The sequence below is a fragment of the Dicentrarchus labrax genome, unplaced genomic scaffold, assembly GCF_905237075.1.
Source record: "Dicentrarchus labrax unplaced genomic scaffold, dlabrax2021, whole genome shotgun sequence".
Classification (NCBI taxonomy): Eukaryota; Metazoa; Chordata; class Actinopteri; family Moronidae; genus Dicentrarchus; species Dicentrarchus labrax.
The window spans coordinates 7,288,360-7,306,972 of NW_026136708.1; the positions used below are offsets into that span (position 1 = coordinate 7,288,360).

Genomic DNA, 18,613 nt, shown 5'->3' on the forward strand with positions numbered 1-18,613 from the left:
TTCTACATGGTCATCATTCTAATTCAGACCATGAAGGATGTAACAGCTGGGGCGATTTGGCATTGTGCACTGACTGTTGATTGGAGATTTAACAGGTACTGTGATCTGTATCAAAGCAATGATCTGGTAACAGGAAGACGAACATTCTTAAACAGAAAACAAGGTCCAACAAAATGTCCATGGTCATTTATTATTATCGGGATCACTTGACGTAGTTATTTCAGCAGCTAGGAATCAGTGTTGACGTGTTGCAGCAAATGTTATATCTGTTAAATTTTAAGTGATACAAAATATAAAATGAATAAGAAGGAATTATGTGGATAAAGACAATCTTGGATACAGAAAACTCAGAAGTTACAGTGTAACCCAATATTAATCCAAATTCACTTTTTGTTCTTTATTTATAAAGTACTATGGCTATTAAGAGAGGGTTGATATTTTTCTGCAACATAAACAGCCCCAACATCCCACAAGTAAATGAGAAAGTGCTGAAATAAAAACTTATTAGTTCAAACAGAGCCAGCTGTGGCAAACTGTCACATTTTGCAACTGACTAATTAGACTGTGATTATGGAAAAGATGAGCTATAATCTGAAAATGCTACCAATATGCTTTTGTTTTTTGTCTTATTTAAGTTCATACGGTGTTTGTTTAAATGTTGCTGGCAGTGTGGTTCAAGGGTTTTTCGAGTGTTTTCTCCTCCCTTTTGTAAAAGAAACAGCTGTTGTTCATTTCTATACACTAAATTGGTCACTTATTGCATCCTATGGACTGTTGAATCACTTTTTGTGTGGAGACATTAATATGCAAAAAGCTGCAGAGGGAAAGAGCTGGTTTGTGTCCTTCGGTTAGAATGGTTTTAAAATAGCACTGACGATCATACTACTGCTTAGCCCTGGTCCCTTTTGAAGGCTAACCATTCATGTTATCTTTAGTAAGCCAGCAGTTAGCTAGACCCGTTCCCCCATTTTCTTGCAGGCATGCCCAGTCACATCCACCACCATTAATCCATCCCTTTGTCCTCCATCCTTTCAGTAGCTTTCAAACATAGAATAGGTTCAACAGAATCAGTTATCTGGATAATTAGAAGTCTGCCATTATTTGAATGAGGCCTTGAAGGAAGCACATACATTGGGACTGAAGGTATGGAGGATGGGGAAACTCAATCATGGGTAACCAGCCTTAAGCTTCCTCAAGTGTGGAGCTGATGCTGTCACACTGCCCTTCTCAGATGGATAACTCTAACATCTGAGGCTTATCCCTCTTTTCCATTCACCCAGTGGTCATGCCACGGTCTCTCCCCTTTTCGTTTTTCAACTATCAATTTTGTGTCCTGCTCTGTGAACATGGAGGGAGCCAATTACAGTGGCAGACCATTTTCACATCTCTCAATCAACAGGTGTTGTTCCTACAACATTTTGAAGGAAACAAGGTTATGACTCAAACATGAGCTTCTCTCTGCCTCACTAGAGCCGCCAACTTGTCCCAGGATGTGTTCAAGTAACAGAGAGCATGTGAAGCAGCTCCGATGTACTTTGCACAGTCACGCTAGGGTCGCACCTAATACCCCAAGTATAAATTGGAGCCTTGGCTCAGTGGGTTCCCCTGACAGCACTTCTCACTGATCGGGTGGGGGTGTGGGGGAGTGCTTGGTTTTAGGGCACTCTGTGTAGTGTAATTGATGTAAAAGAAGTGTTCTGACATGCGCTTACTTCTTTCCCCCATGCTCTGAAGTGACATCCAGCTATCAAGCCATTATCTAGTAGCTTTTACCCATGTCCCCTGGGCATGATGGGGATGGTGGGGGCACCTATCTTGTCTTGCCGAACCTGACTCCATCTTTCAGACTGATTGACAGGCTTTTTAGTTGACCTGATCCTAGTGCTTCAACTGGCTGCCCCTATTAACAGCCACACACAGAACTAATCTGGAGGTTTATTTGTTAGTAGGGGGAAGAAGGGCGATATCTTAAAGAAACAGATCGTGAAAAGAGGGGACTGTGAATAATTGCTTTTTCATCCCCGGCTTACGGAACAAATTGAATATCCGGTGCGCAGGATGAGAGTCACCATTTAAGCAGATATTTGCTGGCAGGGCTAGGACTGGCATGCTGCCTGATGTGTATTAGGGCCCACAGTGAGTGGTGTACTGTTCCTTCTCTCTTTCTCTCTTCCTTCAGTCGTATTCATTGATTGTAGAGGGCTCATTATTTCTGACTTTTAACTTGACGGAAGAGGCTCTGAAATCTCTCTGGAATTAAATACCATCAGTGTTATGAGTTTGTGCATAGACCCTACTCTCAAAAGCCTGTAGGACAGGGGTGGTATTATTTCAGTATTCGCATCCCGCCTTTCAGAGCCATGGCACAGTTATTTGCTTTGATTCACTTAGTAAAATCAAGTTCTCTCATTGCCAGTTTTACTGAAATGATGCTTGATGCTGTCTGGATCAAAATGAATTCCTCAGCGTGAATAAATAGGTCCTGAGGCATGTTTCTCTTACTACTCCAAAATGTCTCTTATAGTCAGCTGTTTTCTTTCATCAGTAATCAGACACTTGTCCACAGATGGACTGGAAGAAGTGCTGCTGACGATTGCAGATGAGAATTCAGTAACAAGAAATCCAATCTGGCCCAGCTATTTTTCCTCCATCTTACCAAGAACACATAGATTATCGTTTGCTCTGCTGTTTTCTTTAGCAGCTGCCTAGAAAGAGCTAGTGTTTCTAGTTGCTGGCACAGTATGGAGTCTTTTGGCTTGATGCTTAGCTATTACAACATGTCAGGATTTCCTGTTATAGAGAAGCCTGTCAACAGAAGTGGCCCCATTTCATTTTTTTTCATCTTCCTTCATTTTTAGTACTAATAACAGCGGGGGGCCCTCTGGCGAAGTAGCCATCATACAAAAGACAACAGCTTAATAGTAGTGCTGGACCAGCCTTTGATTGTCAATAAAAACAGATAGCGTTTGGAGTGCTTCTTTTATTTTCATTCATTCCAACTGATGGCTTTGACAGTGTGGCTATTTGCATGTAATTGCACTTGCATAGCTATGCCTCTTGGCCATGCATGTGTGAGCCAGTCGTGTCAGTAGTTCACACAACATAAACATACAAGTCTCTTGTATTTTTATTCATATTTTGTAGTAGTTTGCCCTCTTGCCAAGCCCTTTCTGGTGATTTATTATGCCTTAATACAGAGCTCACACCTCATGCATCCCATTCAACCCTTGGCTTATATAAGCTAAAGGTTTGTACTCATGATTAACTATACAATACACAAAAATTACTTTTTAAATGCTTGGCTTTGCTTTTGTCAATCCTGGCAAGTATAATTGTAGCCAGCAGTATTTGTTCACCACTGGAAGCAAAAAAATGTTGGTTGGTGGAAACCTGCTGTAGCAGCTGGAAGGGAATATAATATTATTAGGATGCTATTACATTTTGTAGGTAATAGCCAAGGTGGGAATCCAAGTATGGGTAACATTAAAAAAAAAAAGCAACATAACTGTGGATGACAGATTGGAAATATCAGCTAACATTGCTCTCTGGCCAGTTAGTGTCTTACATTTGCTATTGCTATTACCAATCAAACTACACACTCGATATAATGAGTATAGATGTTCATATATTTTAATATATTTTGTTACGTGACTGCTTAAAATGCTTTAATGACAGAAATGTACTGTACAGCTTTAAGCAACAGTGCTTATTTAGATGCATCTAGGCTTTCCTTGTTTGTATATTCTGAAAACATATTCTCATAATACATAATGGACCATCTGACATGCTTAGTACTTGCTCAGCATGTTTTTACTGTAACACCCTTCCCTCCCCAATACACACACAAACACACACATCGGTTGCAGACATTTAAAGGACATTGCATTGATTAACCTTTATTTCCCCTGAGGTTTACCCTAAGTTTAACCATAACTGGTCGATAACTTGTCCTTTCCATAACCTTGACCTGATCCTAATTTTTTTTTCTATATTCATCTGCTTGCGTGTGGTTTTGCCTTCAGTGCATTTATTTAAAAAACATCTCTGCATCAGGGGTCTGTGGAGGCGTGTTTGGGGTTATTTGTGTAAAGTCAGTGCAGTCAGAGTTTCTCCTCCTTTATTACCTGGAGATATTGGATCTCTGCTGTCTTAAATCTATAAAATATTAAAATTCTTTCCTGTACCCTACTTACCAAATGTCTTATTTTTCTCATACTCAACTTTTTTCTTTACTGAATATCTTCTCTATTCTTTAAAATCCTTTTCTCCCCAAAGCCTGTCACTGAAAACCGAAGAGTACCTCATAATTTTTACATCTTATTATTCATTATTCTTACATTGGCCTTGAGTGGCAATCAGGAGGGAATTATGAGGGATCAGATGCTGTCCGACCAGATGGCGTGACACAATCCGACAATGATGCATTTCATTCTCCAATATTTGGTGTTGATTTGGCTTAATGGGTTATTACAAAAATCACTTTGCTGACAAAGCTACACAATGCCGTGAAGGCAGAGCAGGATTTAATACCACACAATTACATCGATAATGTGAAGTGGACGGGTAATGCCAGAATGTTTAAGATAAGACTTGGTCAGTATGTGGCCTACTTCAGTCTGTTACATTAAGTAATGGTAACTATGTATGACATTATGTTTAATGTTCTGCAGTAATGTAAATGCTGGAAGAGAAGACGCTGCTTTATGGGAACCAGTAGTAGGAAGTGCGTGCGGAAATGTAGCACTGAGATTTAGCGTACATTTGCCAGATTTGATTTTATTTCATTTAAGAGAAAAGAAGCAAATTGTGCAGGTGAGATTTAAACACAGGCTTGTAGAAGATAATATCACCTCAATACGCATTTTAAACTGATACAAAAATCTTGTTATCCACATATGTAAGCAGACAGCAAACAGAATCTAGAAGGAAAAATAATGTATGCAATATATGTCAAGCAAAAACCAAATTCCTGAAATAATGTTGAGGGTTTGTGTGTGGTAGTGTTGCGATACATATTGTAAGATTATTCATTTTAATATAATTTCAAGCCGAAGTCGAAGTATGTCTTCTCAGACAGCTTGGGCTTAGTCAGGAACTGTCAGATATTGCCCCTGTGTTTTACATCGTCAGGCCTCATCTGAGGCTAGTGCTTAAGTTATTGATAACACATAATGTAAACAAAATGGACACCAGTCCGTTAGTTTTTTTTGTTTTGTTGTTGTTTCTCTATCATTGCAAGAAAGTATTATGTCCATAATCAATAAGAAACTAAATTTAAGAACTGTTAAGGAAAGCTACTTATTAAACCTGAAGTGACTATTCTAGGTTATGACCTTGTCCTGGTTGAATTGATACCCTGTCCAGGAGACTGTCCTTGAATATGTAAGATCTATACTAATAATTCCTTTATTGATCTTTGTCCTAAAGTGACCATGGTAACTATTTATTTTAGTAATTGTCTTTACTTACTGGCAAATACAGCTATTTTGATAATGTGAATGTCTGAGTCACTGATTAAATCTGGTGCCATCTAGATTTAGCATGACATAGATATCAAAATGCACTGAGGCATTAATGTATGTACAAAAATAAATGTATGTACTGTAAGTAAACAAGTAATACAGTTGGTACGGTGAAATAAAGGAGCAGGGTGTAGGATTTATTGGTATCTAGCGTTGTAGTTGCTTATTGCAACACCCTACCCTCACCCTCCTGTTCCAAGCTGTGGAACTAGCAATAAATGCGGAAGACCATATCTAGATGCAATGTTTGGTTTGTCCGTTCTGGGCTACTGTAGAAACATGCTAATTCAACACGGTGGATTCTGTACAATCTGACCCACTCCCTCTGTAGATAAAAACGACTCATTCTAAAGTAGATCCTCCTAAAAAAAAACACTGGACTTTTAAGTTTATATATTTAAGTTTATATTTAATATATTAACTCATGTAGTTTAATATAAATCTTGCACAAAGGACCTTTCCTTATAATATGCAAGGCTATCAGATGGCTGGGACTATGCCAGTGATTTGATGTTAGAAGTAAAGCCAACCATTGCATATTTAAGATGAGTCGGTAACCCCAGCAGGGCTTTTACATGCCCAGCCCGAAAGGGATGACCATTTCATTTTAATGGGCTGAGACCATGGTAATATGATTTGTCATGATTGTCCCTGACCCTTATAACACTATCTATATTGCATTACCTGTGTGACCGAGTACCCTGTAAGCCACATTAAGTGCCACTGTAACTGGATTTTCCCCCAGCAAATCACCATCCACTAATGCCACATCCACCGTCAGCCCTCACTAAACGCATTCATGGTATTCATGGTAACAAGAAAACCAGAATCATTTATAATTCATTCTTTTACTAGTTGAAAAAAAAGTAAGTTAAAACAGGAAGAAAGGGGTGAATTGTTCTCTTAGAGGCAGATATTGGAGGCTTAATAGTGTCCCTGGTGACAGTGACTGTTGGGCTTCAAATCCTTGTTTTTTTTCCCTCACTGCTTGGTAACCCTTTTTTCTCACTCAGCAATGAGGATGGCTCTTCATACATACACACACACACACACACACACACACACACACACACACACACACACACACAGCTAGTGAAGCATCCTTCAGTAATCAAAGAGGAAAACCCTCTACTATATCACAATTACCTCCGGTCTATATATAAATGACTGTTTACAGGTTGTTTGTTTAAAAAGATTTTGGATTTAGCAAAGGTAAAGTACTGAATGATGATAAATTCAATGCTCCACAGCAACATTTATAACTAACATTTATAGTCATCAAACTATATTACCATCAACATGTTGTGATTACTTAATAGCAACATTAGGTTGTTTTTTTGTTTTGTTTTGGAAGACTATGGCACTGTGGGATGAGTTAACCATGACATTTTACTAATTATGTTTAAAGAGCAACTTAACCCCAATGGAAAATGATTGAGATTCCCACATTGCTGCAGTAATGTACATGTGTACCCACGGTGTGGGCAAAGTGGGCAACTAGTGCAGCTTGAAAATGGTGTTAAATTTCACTGGTGACATTCATCAATATGTGCCTTGTAACACACAGAATCTATATAGACTGAGGTATTTCAAATCAAGACACGGCACCCAAATCTGAGACCTTTAGTTTGATAAATGTAGTGCGCTAGACCTAGTGGTGGTTTTATTTTCTCCATGTGATCTTAGCCTGGCCTATAGGAGGGCACGAGGAATATGAGAAATATTGGCAACGCATTAGGTAGAATTGACATGTCATCTGGTTCCTACTGTAGGTCAAGGTTAAATACCAGAGCTGCAAGATTGTGTGATTGTGTTGGTTCCCAGCCTGAATGCATTTGCATGAATCACTTCTGGTTTATTCCACTTATATTTTCTCACTATTCATGAATGTTTTGCCATATTGTTCTCCATTAGCACAGGATTTGGTGAAAGCAATTTCAATACTATAATTGTGCACAAATGATCAGACGTAAACATAAACCCATTATTAATTAGTCATTGTGTTACAATAAATCCCGGAAATTAAAACATGCAACAACACGTTCTTCATGATCAAATCCTCTTTCAGAAGCAGAATTTTGGCACTAATATAACTCCATATGCCATTATAAGCTTTGTTCCCTAAAGCCACAGCCGTCCCAAGCCTTCTTAGCTCTACCTGGGGTCTTAAGAAGCATGGGGATGGATAAAGATGTAAGTAAAGAAAGGGATGTGAGTAAAGATGGGGAGGGGAAGATGGAACAGGGAGTGTAGAGGGGGGGTAGGTTAAATGGTCCATGTCAGTAGCAGTCTTTAACGCATGGGATTACTGCCCTTTTGTGTGCGGTGAGCTCACTCAATCACTGAGCCCGTGTAAGACACACTCACACCATTTACCCCACACTGTCACACACGTCCTGATCAAGCAGACAGAGGTTGGGAAGTACATTGCTGCAATCAGTTGGCTAACAGTAAGAGGAGAATAAATTGAGGGGGTGAAAAGAAAGGGAACAAGGAGCAAAAGACAAATGCACTGGAAGCTAAGAGGGAAAGGTGTCTGAAAAAATGGGGGTTGACGAGGACGCAAGGACAGCCTTTCTGAAACATTGAAACAACTAGACGAGAGGTGAGAAGATGCACTATAAAGGAGAGAAGGTGCACTATAAAGGAGAGAAGGTGCACTATAAAGGAGAGAAATGCACTTAAAGCAAGAGAGGGGATACATAATGAAAAATTGACAGAAATGCAGTGACAGCTGGATGAAAGGAAGCAGCAGTGTCTTACAGAGAATTTCACATTATTACACATGTGTGAGATGAGTTGTAATGATGCTAATTAAAGCTTTTATGCGTGTGTTGTTAAAATCGGCATCTCGCCGTGATGTGCTCCATTTTGTACTCCTTTATGAGTTCTCATGGCTGGGTTGAAACCTGAGAACTCCCTTGATGTTAGACCAGAGTTACTGTTTGAAAAGCAGGGGGAAAAAAATCCAATGAAATATGCTCAATGTACAGAAGCTGACAGCACCTTTTGAAGGCAGCTGTGATGATCATTATCACTTTGCATGAATTCTGAATATTGGAAATTCTTAGTGGTCTTAGCTTCTGTATGCACACTTTATTTGTCAAGGGACCTATAGTTATTAGATTGGCCAGGTGGAGATTTTTATGTCAAATGCATATTACCGTTGAATCCTCCTACACTGCCAGATTAAGTTATGCAAGTGTGAATACTTGAAAGGTATTATCTCCTCAAAGTCATGTTTCCAGGCTATTGAGTTCAGTATGATAAGCACCTAGTGGAAGTCAAGCTGGCAAAGTATGGAAAATGAAACTTTTTTCAGTGATAGAACTTGAGAGATTTGAAGGGTTTTCTTTTTTTCCCCTCATTATTAGGATTATTATTATTATATTTATATGTGTAAATTCAAAATGCAAAACCTTCAAATATCTATGTAGATATGGCATCATTAATGTTGAAAAATCAGTGTAGAAAAATGTGTTTATTGCGGTAGGAGTAGCTAATGTCTTACCTGTCATTTCACTCTCTTACAGCTGTTCAGTGGGGGGCAGAATTATTTACAGGATTGTAATGAGTTTCTGTGATGCAACAAACAAAAACAAGAAAACACTCTTAGGAATGCAGACCTCTGACAAAGCCTAATAATCTCCCCTGTCGCCCATTACTTTTACTGTCAACATTGTAGTGGGTAGATGAAAGAGAGATTATGCAACAATAGCCAAAGTTTGGCCTGATGGATTGTCCTAGGAGACTTTCCGGGAACCATAGTCAGCTCTGCTTAATTACATTTTGGCAACCAAATATGAAATGAATACACTGAACACCTAAACATGGCATTGACGACCCACGTGACTTTCATAATATTTCAGTTTAGAGCTTTGGGAAACAGCTGAAATGCTAACAGCCATTGTTGATCCCAAGGGCAGCTTGTGTTTGAAATTCATTCTTTTTCCGTAATTCCATTAGAGGTGTTTGTGCTGAAAGGTAAAAAAGAAATGTCCTAATAAAATGAAGCGCTGCTCTCAAGGTTAAATTTCTGTTCACGAGTTAAGTCTGTCTTGGGATTAAGCGTCTACTGAAGTTTTTGTTGACGTGAAACCGTCGTCTGTTACTTTAATCAAGACAACTGTTCTGTCATTTAAACAGAAATCATAGTCAGATGGAGTACAACGATTAATACAATGCTAACCTTTTTACCTCTGTAATTTTTCTTTTGCTCACTGTAATTATCTCTCAGACGTTCACTGATGAGAAGCTTTGACAAACATCCACGTCTTTATTAATCTTGACATCGCCTTGATTTTATGTGTTCAACACATGGTCACTCTCTCTCTCACATACACACACACACACACACACAGACTCGTACACCGTTTCATTTCTGTTGAGGTTCCTCTGTTTGCCTTGTGTCAGTGATGGTAACTTTAATTATTGTGCCGTTGCTGTCTCAGCCCATGCATTTTGATGAGCCTGGTGTTTAAATAGACACACAGATACACACACAGACTCTGGCTTGGGTAAAATGTGAAGAACAGGTCAATTAAAAGGGCCTTTGACTGTCCAGAATGTTTTAATTAAAGTAGCAGTGAAATGTAAACTTGGTTCTAATTATGATTAGCCTTAATTAGCTGTCACTCTGATCTTAATTGCTTTTGAATACAGCTGACCTCCAAATGCTTCATCTCCATGCACACCAACATCAGCACTTAGCTTGTGTGACCAGTTATTCAACTCTGTATGCCTGTTTGCTACATTATTGTTTCGTTTATGGATATTAGTGATAATGTACAGCGCACGTCTTTCAGAAGTAAATCTGTTTTTAATACCTTATTTGTTATGTAATGTGTTCCCCTCAGGCTCTACTGGATATGGTGGTGAAGAAGAGTGAGGGCTACAGTGTGGAGCAGCTGGAGAGACTGTACTCCCTTCTCAGCCAGTGTATCTACCAGCACCGCAGAGAGTACGACAAGAGCCAGCTACTAGAGGTCAGAAACACGCATTCTGGGTTAGCCTTTCTAAAGTGTCCGTAACTGCTGTCCAGTTGTCCGTAGAAAAGCTATTATAAAAATGATATAATACCATAACATCACATTATACAATGCAAATCAGATTGTACTCTGCTGTGAGGCTAGAGCTGAAAGTCGCTGATCGGTAACAGTTTTGCTAATGGTTTTAAAGGTCCAGTGTGTAACATTTAGGAGGGTCTATTTGCAGAAATGGAATATAATATGCGTAAAACTGTTTTCATTTGTGTGTAATTGCCTGAAAATAAGAATGATATTTTTCTAGCCATTTTTATCTACAGACATCACTGTTCGCCTTCCATGGAAGCCACCATGTTGAACCACCATGTTTCTACATTAGCCCAGAACATATAAACAAAACACTGGCTCTAGGTAGGGTCTTTCTTTTTTCTGCCAATTTTTGCAGTGATCATAGTTTCTCCTTCGGCTTGGAAAGGCAAGGGAGTTGCAGTCTGCAAATACACTGCTCAATGCCACTAAATCATACACACTGGTCCTTTAAGCCCCTGTTTCCAGCATCTCAAAGGTGAATATTTTAGTTTTTTTTCTTAGTCTACGATAGAAAATTCAATATCTTTAGGGTTTTCAATTTATTGGAGGTCATTAAAATATATCATCATATGGGCTCTGGAAAGTGGTGATGGGCAGATTTCAATTTTACATATTATATAAAATAAACAATGAATTAAGTGAAAATAATCAGATGTTAATTGATAGTGAAAAGAAGCCAGTTGCAGGGTTAATTTGTTTGGCTTTTGTCCATGGTATTGCACATTATGTTCCATTATGACCTGTTATAACTTGTTTCAAGACTGTCTAAACTTTGACAGTGAGGTTCTAAACAACTGGTAATATTTATTGAACTAATAACATTAGTTACAACATAATGGAAAAGTGGATGGGGCAAATGATATGAGAAGTCTTGGGAGGTTAGATATAGACAACGACACAGTGATACAGGCTGAAACATGGAGTAGTGTCTGGAAGGCATCATGATAGAAACCACTGCTAGGTAGTTATTGGAGGATGGAAGTGTGTATATGGAATGAAGTGATATAAATCAATATCGAGGTTAAGGATTGCCATTTCAAATAATATCCTCTATTCAACAACCCAAATGAGATCTAAGCAGCATAAAATATATTTATATACTTTTTACTAACATAGTTTAGTAGTATAGTATGATACAAGGAGTTAATATGCCTTTGTGTGCCCTTATTTTCATTTATTTTAATTCAGTTAATCTTATCAAAATGAATTGAAGTTTCTTCTTACTGTAGCATCAAGGTCATAAAATAAAATAAAATGTAAAAAATATTTTTTTTTAAGCTATTGAGTGTTAATTGTAGCATGCAAGTGTGTTGAGTGCTTTGTCTCTTTGGGAAATGCTTCTTGCACAAGGCTTAACAAAAAGACCCTTAATACAAGGTAATTCTTTTTCTATTTCGATTTTTAATCTCTCTTGACAATGTTCCATACAGATAAAGCTGCTGTATATTTTCCCAGAATCCCATCTGGTCATCTGCTGCTGCTGTAGGATGTCGGTGCATACTGCGGGCCAGGAGTGGCAGTGTCCTGGTGCTGTTAGCCAGAGCTGGCTGTCAGGATGTCAGAGAGAGGGAGGGGGAGGGGGGCAGCGGAGAGCAGTGAGCCAGGTGGTGCTGCCTGTCGACGGGGCCGGCTGTTGGTGGAGGGGAGGGCGGCGCGTGTCTGGGTTCATTTCATACTGCCAGCCCAAATTGGTGCTTCCAGAGCAGAAATGTCAGCTCGTTTGGCACGTGTTTTGTTTGCCTGTGTTTTCCAGCACACATCTCGACTCCACAGCAGGTCATATCCTTGTTCCCCCCCTAGAGAAAGCAAAAACATGCGCACATACACTTATGTAGGGTTGATGCTCTGTATGAAGCCATTTCCACTTACTGTTGCAACGCATGGTGTTTCTGTCTACGTTGCAGAGATGAGTGAAATGGAGCGTGTCCATATATTTGTCTCCTTTACTCTTCTCGTCCTCCTCTGGGTATGGCTTGTCTCAGTCTTGCGGAAGAGCTGACCTTTTAGCAGATGGAGTGGACTGCACCCTGCTTCCAGTTAAAGCCAGGGGGACCATCTCTGCTCGGCACACAATAACATGCCAACTATGTTCCTATCTACAAATTGGCTTTCATATTGCCCTAGGCCTAATGTTTTATTTTGTCCGTGTCTCAAACAGCAATTTAAGACTTTGTAAGAGCCTTTGACCTTTAACCCGAATTGGTACCAGAGCTGTACATGCCCCTGCTCCAGTTAGCGCATCATCATAAAGGTCGGTTATTTCTCTGCTTATTTAAATGTTTGTTATGGAAGATTGTAGCCTCCAGATCTTTCACTATACACTTTTTGGCTTACTTGTGTATCAAAAGCAGTAACATCGGGGGCAGTGTCGATTGTAGAATTGTTCCTAAAACACGTTGGACTTCTAGGATTTTGATTGTGCCTTGTTCTTACTCATGCAGATAGGTAGTAGAATGTAGATGGTTTTGTCCCAATGTGGAACAGTCACATAAAGACAAAACCATCATAAAACAGGCAGAGAAATCAGTTTTTCACACTGACAGTAGCCTTTGTAGAACAGAATGCAGTGCACCCAAGCCTTCATCATTGTGAATCTGTTGTCAGTAGCTTGTGAAACAACACCTTCATCCAGGCACAGCACACAAAATTGTTCTCTTTCGTCTCTCACTTTTTCTTTTGCGGTTAGAAAAATAAATAAAAAATTGCTCCACTGTTGTTGTTTTTGCTCTCCTAACCTGCACGTACACACCGCAGAGAGCCCTGTTCTCCCAAGGGTTGTAGAAAATTTGATCTGGGAAATAGAGGAAATCAGTAACTGCGCTGGAAGTAGATAAGACAAGTTCAAAGAAGGCAGGTACACCAAAGTAATTTATAACACCTTTGTCACAAATGGGTAGAACATCACAAATTGATGACATCTGAACAGTGTAGAGCACACAATGCTGGATTTCTCTTTTTATGCATAGTGTTGATGTGACCCTCTGGGAAATTAAACTCCTAATTCTGCCATTACATATTGAGCGATAAAGGAACTAAACCTCTCGCTATGCTGGTGGACTTCTGCTCATGCACGAGAGAGAGAGACACACACACTTTATGTTAGTGAGGCAGAGGGCAGGTGCTGCGGGGGCTTGTTATAATGTGTGCTGTGTTTTAGGGATGACAAGGTGATAGGCCTCCTGGAAGATAGACCGGAGATCACAGAGGTGCAAAGCAGCAAGACGGCATAGAGCCTATTTGCGTGTTGGTGTGTGGGTGCGCAGTGAGACACGGCAAACCGACGGGTGTTAAAAGCATCGATGTGTCTAAACATGGGCTGTGCCTGATGAGCTGAAGCTTTCAGGGAGTTTTTCTACATTAGTGACTTTTTTTTTATTCAGTTGCACGTTAACTTCACTTTTCGTGCCTTCATTGAATTTTACAGCTTGTGCGACCTGGTGTTGATAGTTGTGGGTATGATAAAGTGCCAAGTGTTTAATTGATGTTATAAATGGAACTGGAACAAAAGTATCAGCCTTACGACCTTTTTAAATAGATTCATAATAAATGTCAAAATATGTTGGGTATAGTTTATTATATCTCGATTATAAAATGAATAGCTGGCCAGCGTGGACCCTTGGTTTCATTTAACAAAGGACTTAATCACCAGTTGAACCTTTTTTTGTTTTGGTTTGTTTTGTTCATGAGAGGATTGCAAATGGCGTTTTTCATCAGAGGTTAGCTTGTAGATTCAATGCCATATTACAGGAAACAAAAAAGTGTGCATGAACATGGCATTGAGGTCGAAGGATAACTGCCCCACCCTGGAAAAGTTTACTTTCCTTTGCTTTTTACTATTAAGTTGATAGTTTTGAACTTTTGTTGTAGATGTTGAAATTGGTGTCTTGTAGCGGCGTCTGTCGCACTGAGCAGCCATTCAGATGAGAGAACACACACAGTGTAACATCTTCAAGGCATTAATCATGGTCTATTGCAGGCTAACATCCATCTCTCTTCCTCCAGCTCTGTTCAGATTTAGTCAGTGTCAAATTCTGCTGTTTTCATGCCGAGAAAAATCGCCTGTCTCATTCCAGCACAGCTTTGCTTCATTTTACATCATTTATCATGGTGAAAGCTGTTGTTTGCTGTGGGAAATTTCCAAGTAATATTAAAAAACCGTAGTGCACAGATGCTTTATACACACATCCAAGTTTTCTGTGTTGGTTGAGACTAAGCAGTATGTGTCTGTGTTTGTCTCTCTGTTTGCGGCACAGGAGTTGGAGGACAGAATTCAGCATTTTGATACATTCCTGTGAGATGGAGAAGAATACATATCAGGTAGATCCTGAACAGCCTGGGACCACAAAGACACACACAAACTGAGTAAGAGAGAAGAGAGAGAGAGAGAGAGAGAGAGAGCGTGAAGGAGCTTCTGAATCCAGCCCTCAACACAAAAACACACGGAGAAAAAAAGATTCTCCTCTTGCTGGGAGGGAACACGACGAGGACGAGGTTGAGGACGGAGACATTCAATGGTGCTATCGTCTCAGGAACCTGGCCAGATCCAGACCCATTCTACACAACCAAACACCTGGAGGTGTGTCAGTCACACACGCGCACACACACCAACGGTGACGGGCAACCCTGGTGCTACTCGGGTGCTATTCTAACTTTTATCCATGCTGCTCTTGGGATTACTTCTTAACTTGGATGACTAGCAAAACCAACAGATCGGGTGATGTCATATCTCAACCTGGCCGCTCCTCGCTGGAGCACAACACACTCACACACAAACCTGACACTTGGGTATGCATGCATTTCTACAAACACACCCGAAATGCACGCACACACACTCACACACACACCCAGATCCTCACCAGCAGAAGTGTGAATGCAGAGCTAGGAGATGAGGACAGATAATGTTCTGAATCACTGAACTACATTGCTGAGCCCATCTTGAGCCCTCGAGTGGAACGCTTCGTCATAGGCCAGTTGTCACCACGCTATTATGCGGCTCATTTTTTTTCTGCCATTTTAGCTACTTGATTAATTCAATATCTGAGCCACTGTCAAGGATACTCACCCAGAACAATAGTTTACAAAGAAGTTTTAGTGGGAATACAAACCGGTCGAGGGTTAGCGCAGCAGGACTAGAACCGTTTATGTCCTCTACATTACAGCGGCCATCAGGTGCGGAAAGCTGTTAGCCCCCATCAGTGTTCATCATTCGAAACATTCGCTCATAGACCACCTCTGACATTCACAGTCTTAGCAGAATGTCATGTCCTGAATAGTTTGTGTGGTAGCTGAGCCCCCATCCTCACTACATCAACAGTCTGAATGTTTTCCCTCCCGCTCAAGCTGTGCCAGCCAGTTGATTTTCCTACCGACACCCCAGCTGAGGAACTGGAAGCAGTACAATTTGGAACGCGTCTAGAGTTTGCACTGCCTAGTGTGTGCCTTATTTAAAACCTCATATGAAACTCTGATATATTAAGCAGGATTCTTTTTTATTAACTTCTTGTGAAAATAAATAAGCTCCAAGTTGGGGTGGGTCTTAACCACTGAGGGCACAGTGACCTTCAAGCAAAAAAATTCAAATAAAATCTCAATACCGTTTGGTCAAAACATATCTTGGTTATACATCTCCAACCTCGGCCAAAAAAAAATGTCATTAACAACCTTCAAAAATGTGAGGAATATGAAAGGAGTTTCAGATAATACTAACCTTCTGTGGCTGTGTCGGTGTCTGGCCAGATACATCTCAAGCACTTGAAACGTTGTTACGATTTTTAAATGTATTCACACCCTGTTAAACCCAGACCTGTTGGGGAGGTCAGTCTCCACCTGAGCAGACGGCAGGTGTAAGAAGAGGTTGACAACACCAGCTTTTCTTCAGTTTTTCATATGCAAAACATAATGATGCGAGTCAAATGATTTTATCGTGCCAAGCGTTATCCCACTCCCTCAAAAGGTGCTGACATAACGGTGCCTGTTCACAGGAATTCTGTTTTGACTATGAAAATGTTCTGTTAGATGGTCCTAACAACCTATGTATTATGTTGTGTATTTGATAATTATTTTTTACGTTTTTTTTTATACAATGCTTTGCTTGAGTTGAGATTGTTTTGCATTGGTTGTGAATCCATAATGAACAAGGCCATTCTAGGCAGTGCCCGTCACTAAGGTGTATAAAGCATTACATGATTTTATTTTATTTTTTTTGTCTCCTTTCAATTGTGTGTACCGACTTAGTGGATTCATTTCCTTCTGTTTTTTTTCTCAACACCAGACAAGAGAAGCTGGATTCTAATCTGTGGCCAACATAGTGTATGTTTTCTGACTGCAGTAAATGAAGGTATTTACTGAAGCTTTATAAAGGTTTTCATGGCATTTTCATGGTTTGGGAAATGCCATGTTTTGAGCAGGTGTAGACTGGAGAAGGCCCCTTCTTTCTCTCAAAGCACTCTTGTCCAATCCTCAAACCTCTTGGTGCAACTCTGACCCCAGCTCACCTCTGCCTTTTCTCAAATTCTAGGTGACAAAAGCAAAGACCATATGCAAACTGGCAATGACAGGTTAGCACTTGGACTACTGCAGAGAGAAAAACCAACGCTACCTCAGCTTAATTTATTTTAATGCGAAAACTGTTTACTGGGTACAGCACACAGTATTTTTCTCCCCCCCCCCCGAAATACTGTTGTGAAATCTACAGTACCATCTAAGGTTCCAGATCAGTGCAACCACGGCTGCTGCAGTAATCCAAGAGTTGTTTATATCTTTCCGATTGTTATGCATGTTTGCATTTGAGCCAGATGATGATTGCATACATTTTAAGGGTATTTCACGGACCGTATATTTTATTCTATTAGTTTCAGTTTAATTTCTACTGTACCTTGACATTGAGGAGATCATCCTAGATCTGCTCCTCTTTCATATTCTCACCCCATACCTTGTTAGAAGCTATAGAGAGCAATTTCTGCCTCTTTACACATCTATTGCCTTTTTTTTTTTCTGATTGTTTTTGCAGATTTTCATCTCATGATTCTAATTATTTATTATTAAACATGTTTTACACCTAATATTCAGTAAATTGTCTTTTTGTACGTTTGAAATTTAACAAATCGGGAAGCGTCATGCGTCCGTTTTAACAATTTTGCTGAATTGCGTAGCGTTTGTGTAGCAGGTTTATTTGGCGTGTACGGGGGAATAAAAGGGTTTACAGGTCTCTCAGGTTCAACACGCGACAACATGCCCTTTCAACTTTTCTTTTTATTTATTTCATTGTTCTGGTGTTTTCTTCATTAAAGTGGTTACAGACTGTGGCATACTGGAAAAGACTAACATAACATTAGGACCGAAGTGATATTTGAAGGAAACATAGTGTCCATTTAGTACATCCCAGGAAGTGAAACAGGACCAGACTAACTTTCTTTTAATGTTTTTCACTTTGTCTCCACTTTCTGCCAAAAGAGTTATTTTTTATGAATTTAAAAACACAAATAAAATATGGGTAGTTAAATGTCATACATTGTGATATTCCTTTCTTACTATAAATTGTAGCCAGTTTGGACTAACAACCAATTTTTGTCTGGTAGTTGAGACTACTTAGTCCAGTATGCAGAAGGAAAGGGTTTGTTCTATCCTGAATTACTTTGTTCTTCCCTATTTTTCACAGTTTATTTAGTCAAGACTTTCCATAGCTTTGTCGATTCTGTTTGTTTGTGTATTTTAACACACCTGTTCGCAATTGTTACTTTAGTGTAAGTTATATTTGAAATGAAACATTTACTGTATTTCTCAAATAAACTGCTGTGATATACTTGAATAAAGGTTCAAACTGTACATTTCAAGTGTTGATTTTTCTTACTCTAAATTTAGACAAATGAGAAATCCACACACGTATTTTCAGACAACCTGTAACCTGAAAGTTTGTGAAACCATTTATTTGCTTAGTTGTTTTTAAAAACCACACCTTTTGTATTTTTATATGCCAAAATCAGAAGCCTGTGCTGAGATGTGAAAAAGCAACTTACC

The 18,613-nt window shown here is 39.5% G+C and overlaps 1 protein-coding gene across 2 annotated transcripts in view; it reads left to right on the forward strand.

The window, feature by feature from the left end:
• The window catches only part of atad2b (ATPase family AAA domain containing 2B), a 65,488-nt gene extending 47,067 nt beyond the window's left edge, over positions 1-18,421 (forward strand). For both annotated transcript variants that reach the window (XM_051408177.1, XM_051408178.1), the window contains exons 27-28: positions 10,379-10,507; positions 14,851-18,421. In XM_051408177.1, coding sequence (XP_051264137.1) covers positions 10,379-10,507; positions 14,851-14,892 — 171 coding nt within the window. In that variant the 3' untranslated portion in view covers positions 14,893-18,421. The remainder of the gene's footprint in view (positions 1-10,378; positions 10,508-14,850) is intronic.
• Positions 18,422-18,613: the final 192 nt, after the last annotated feature.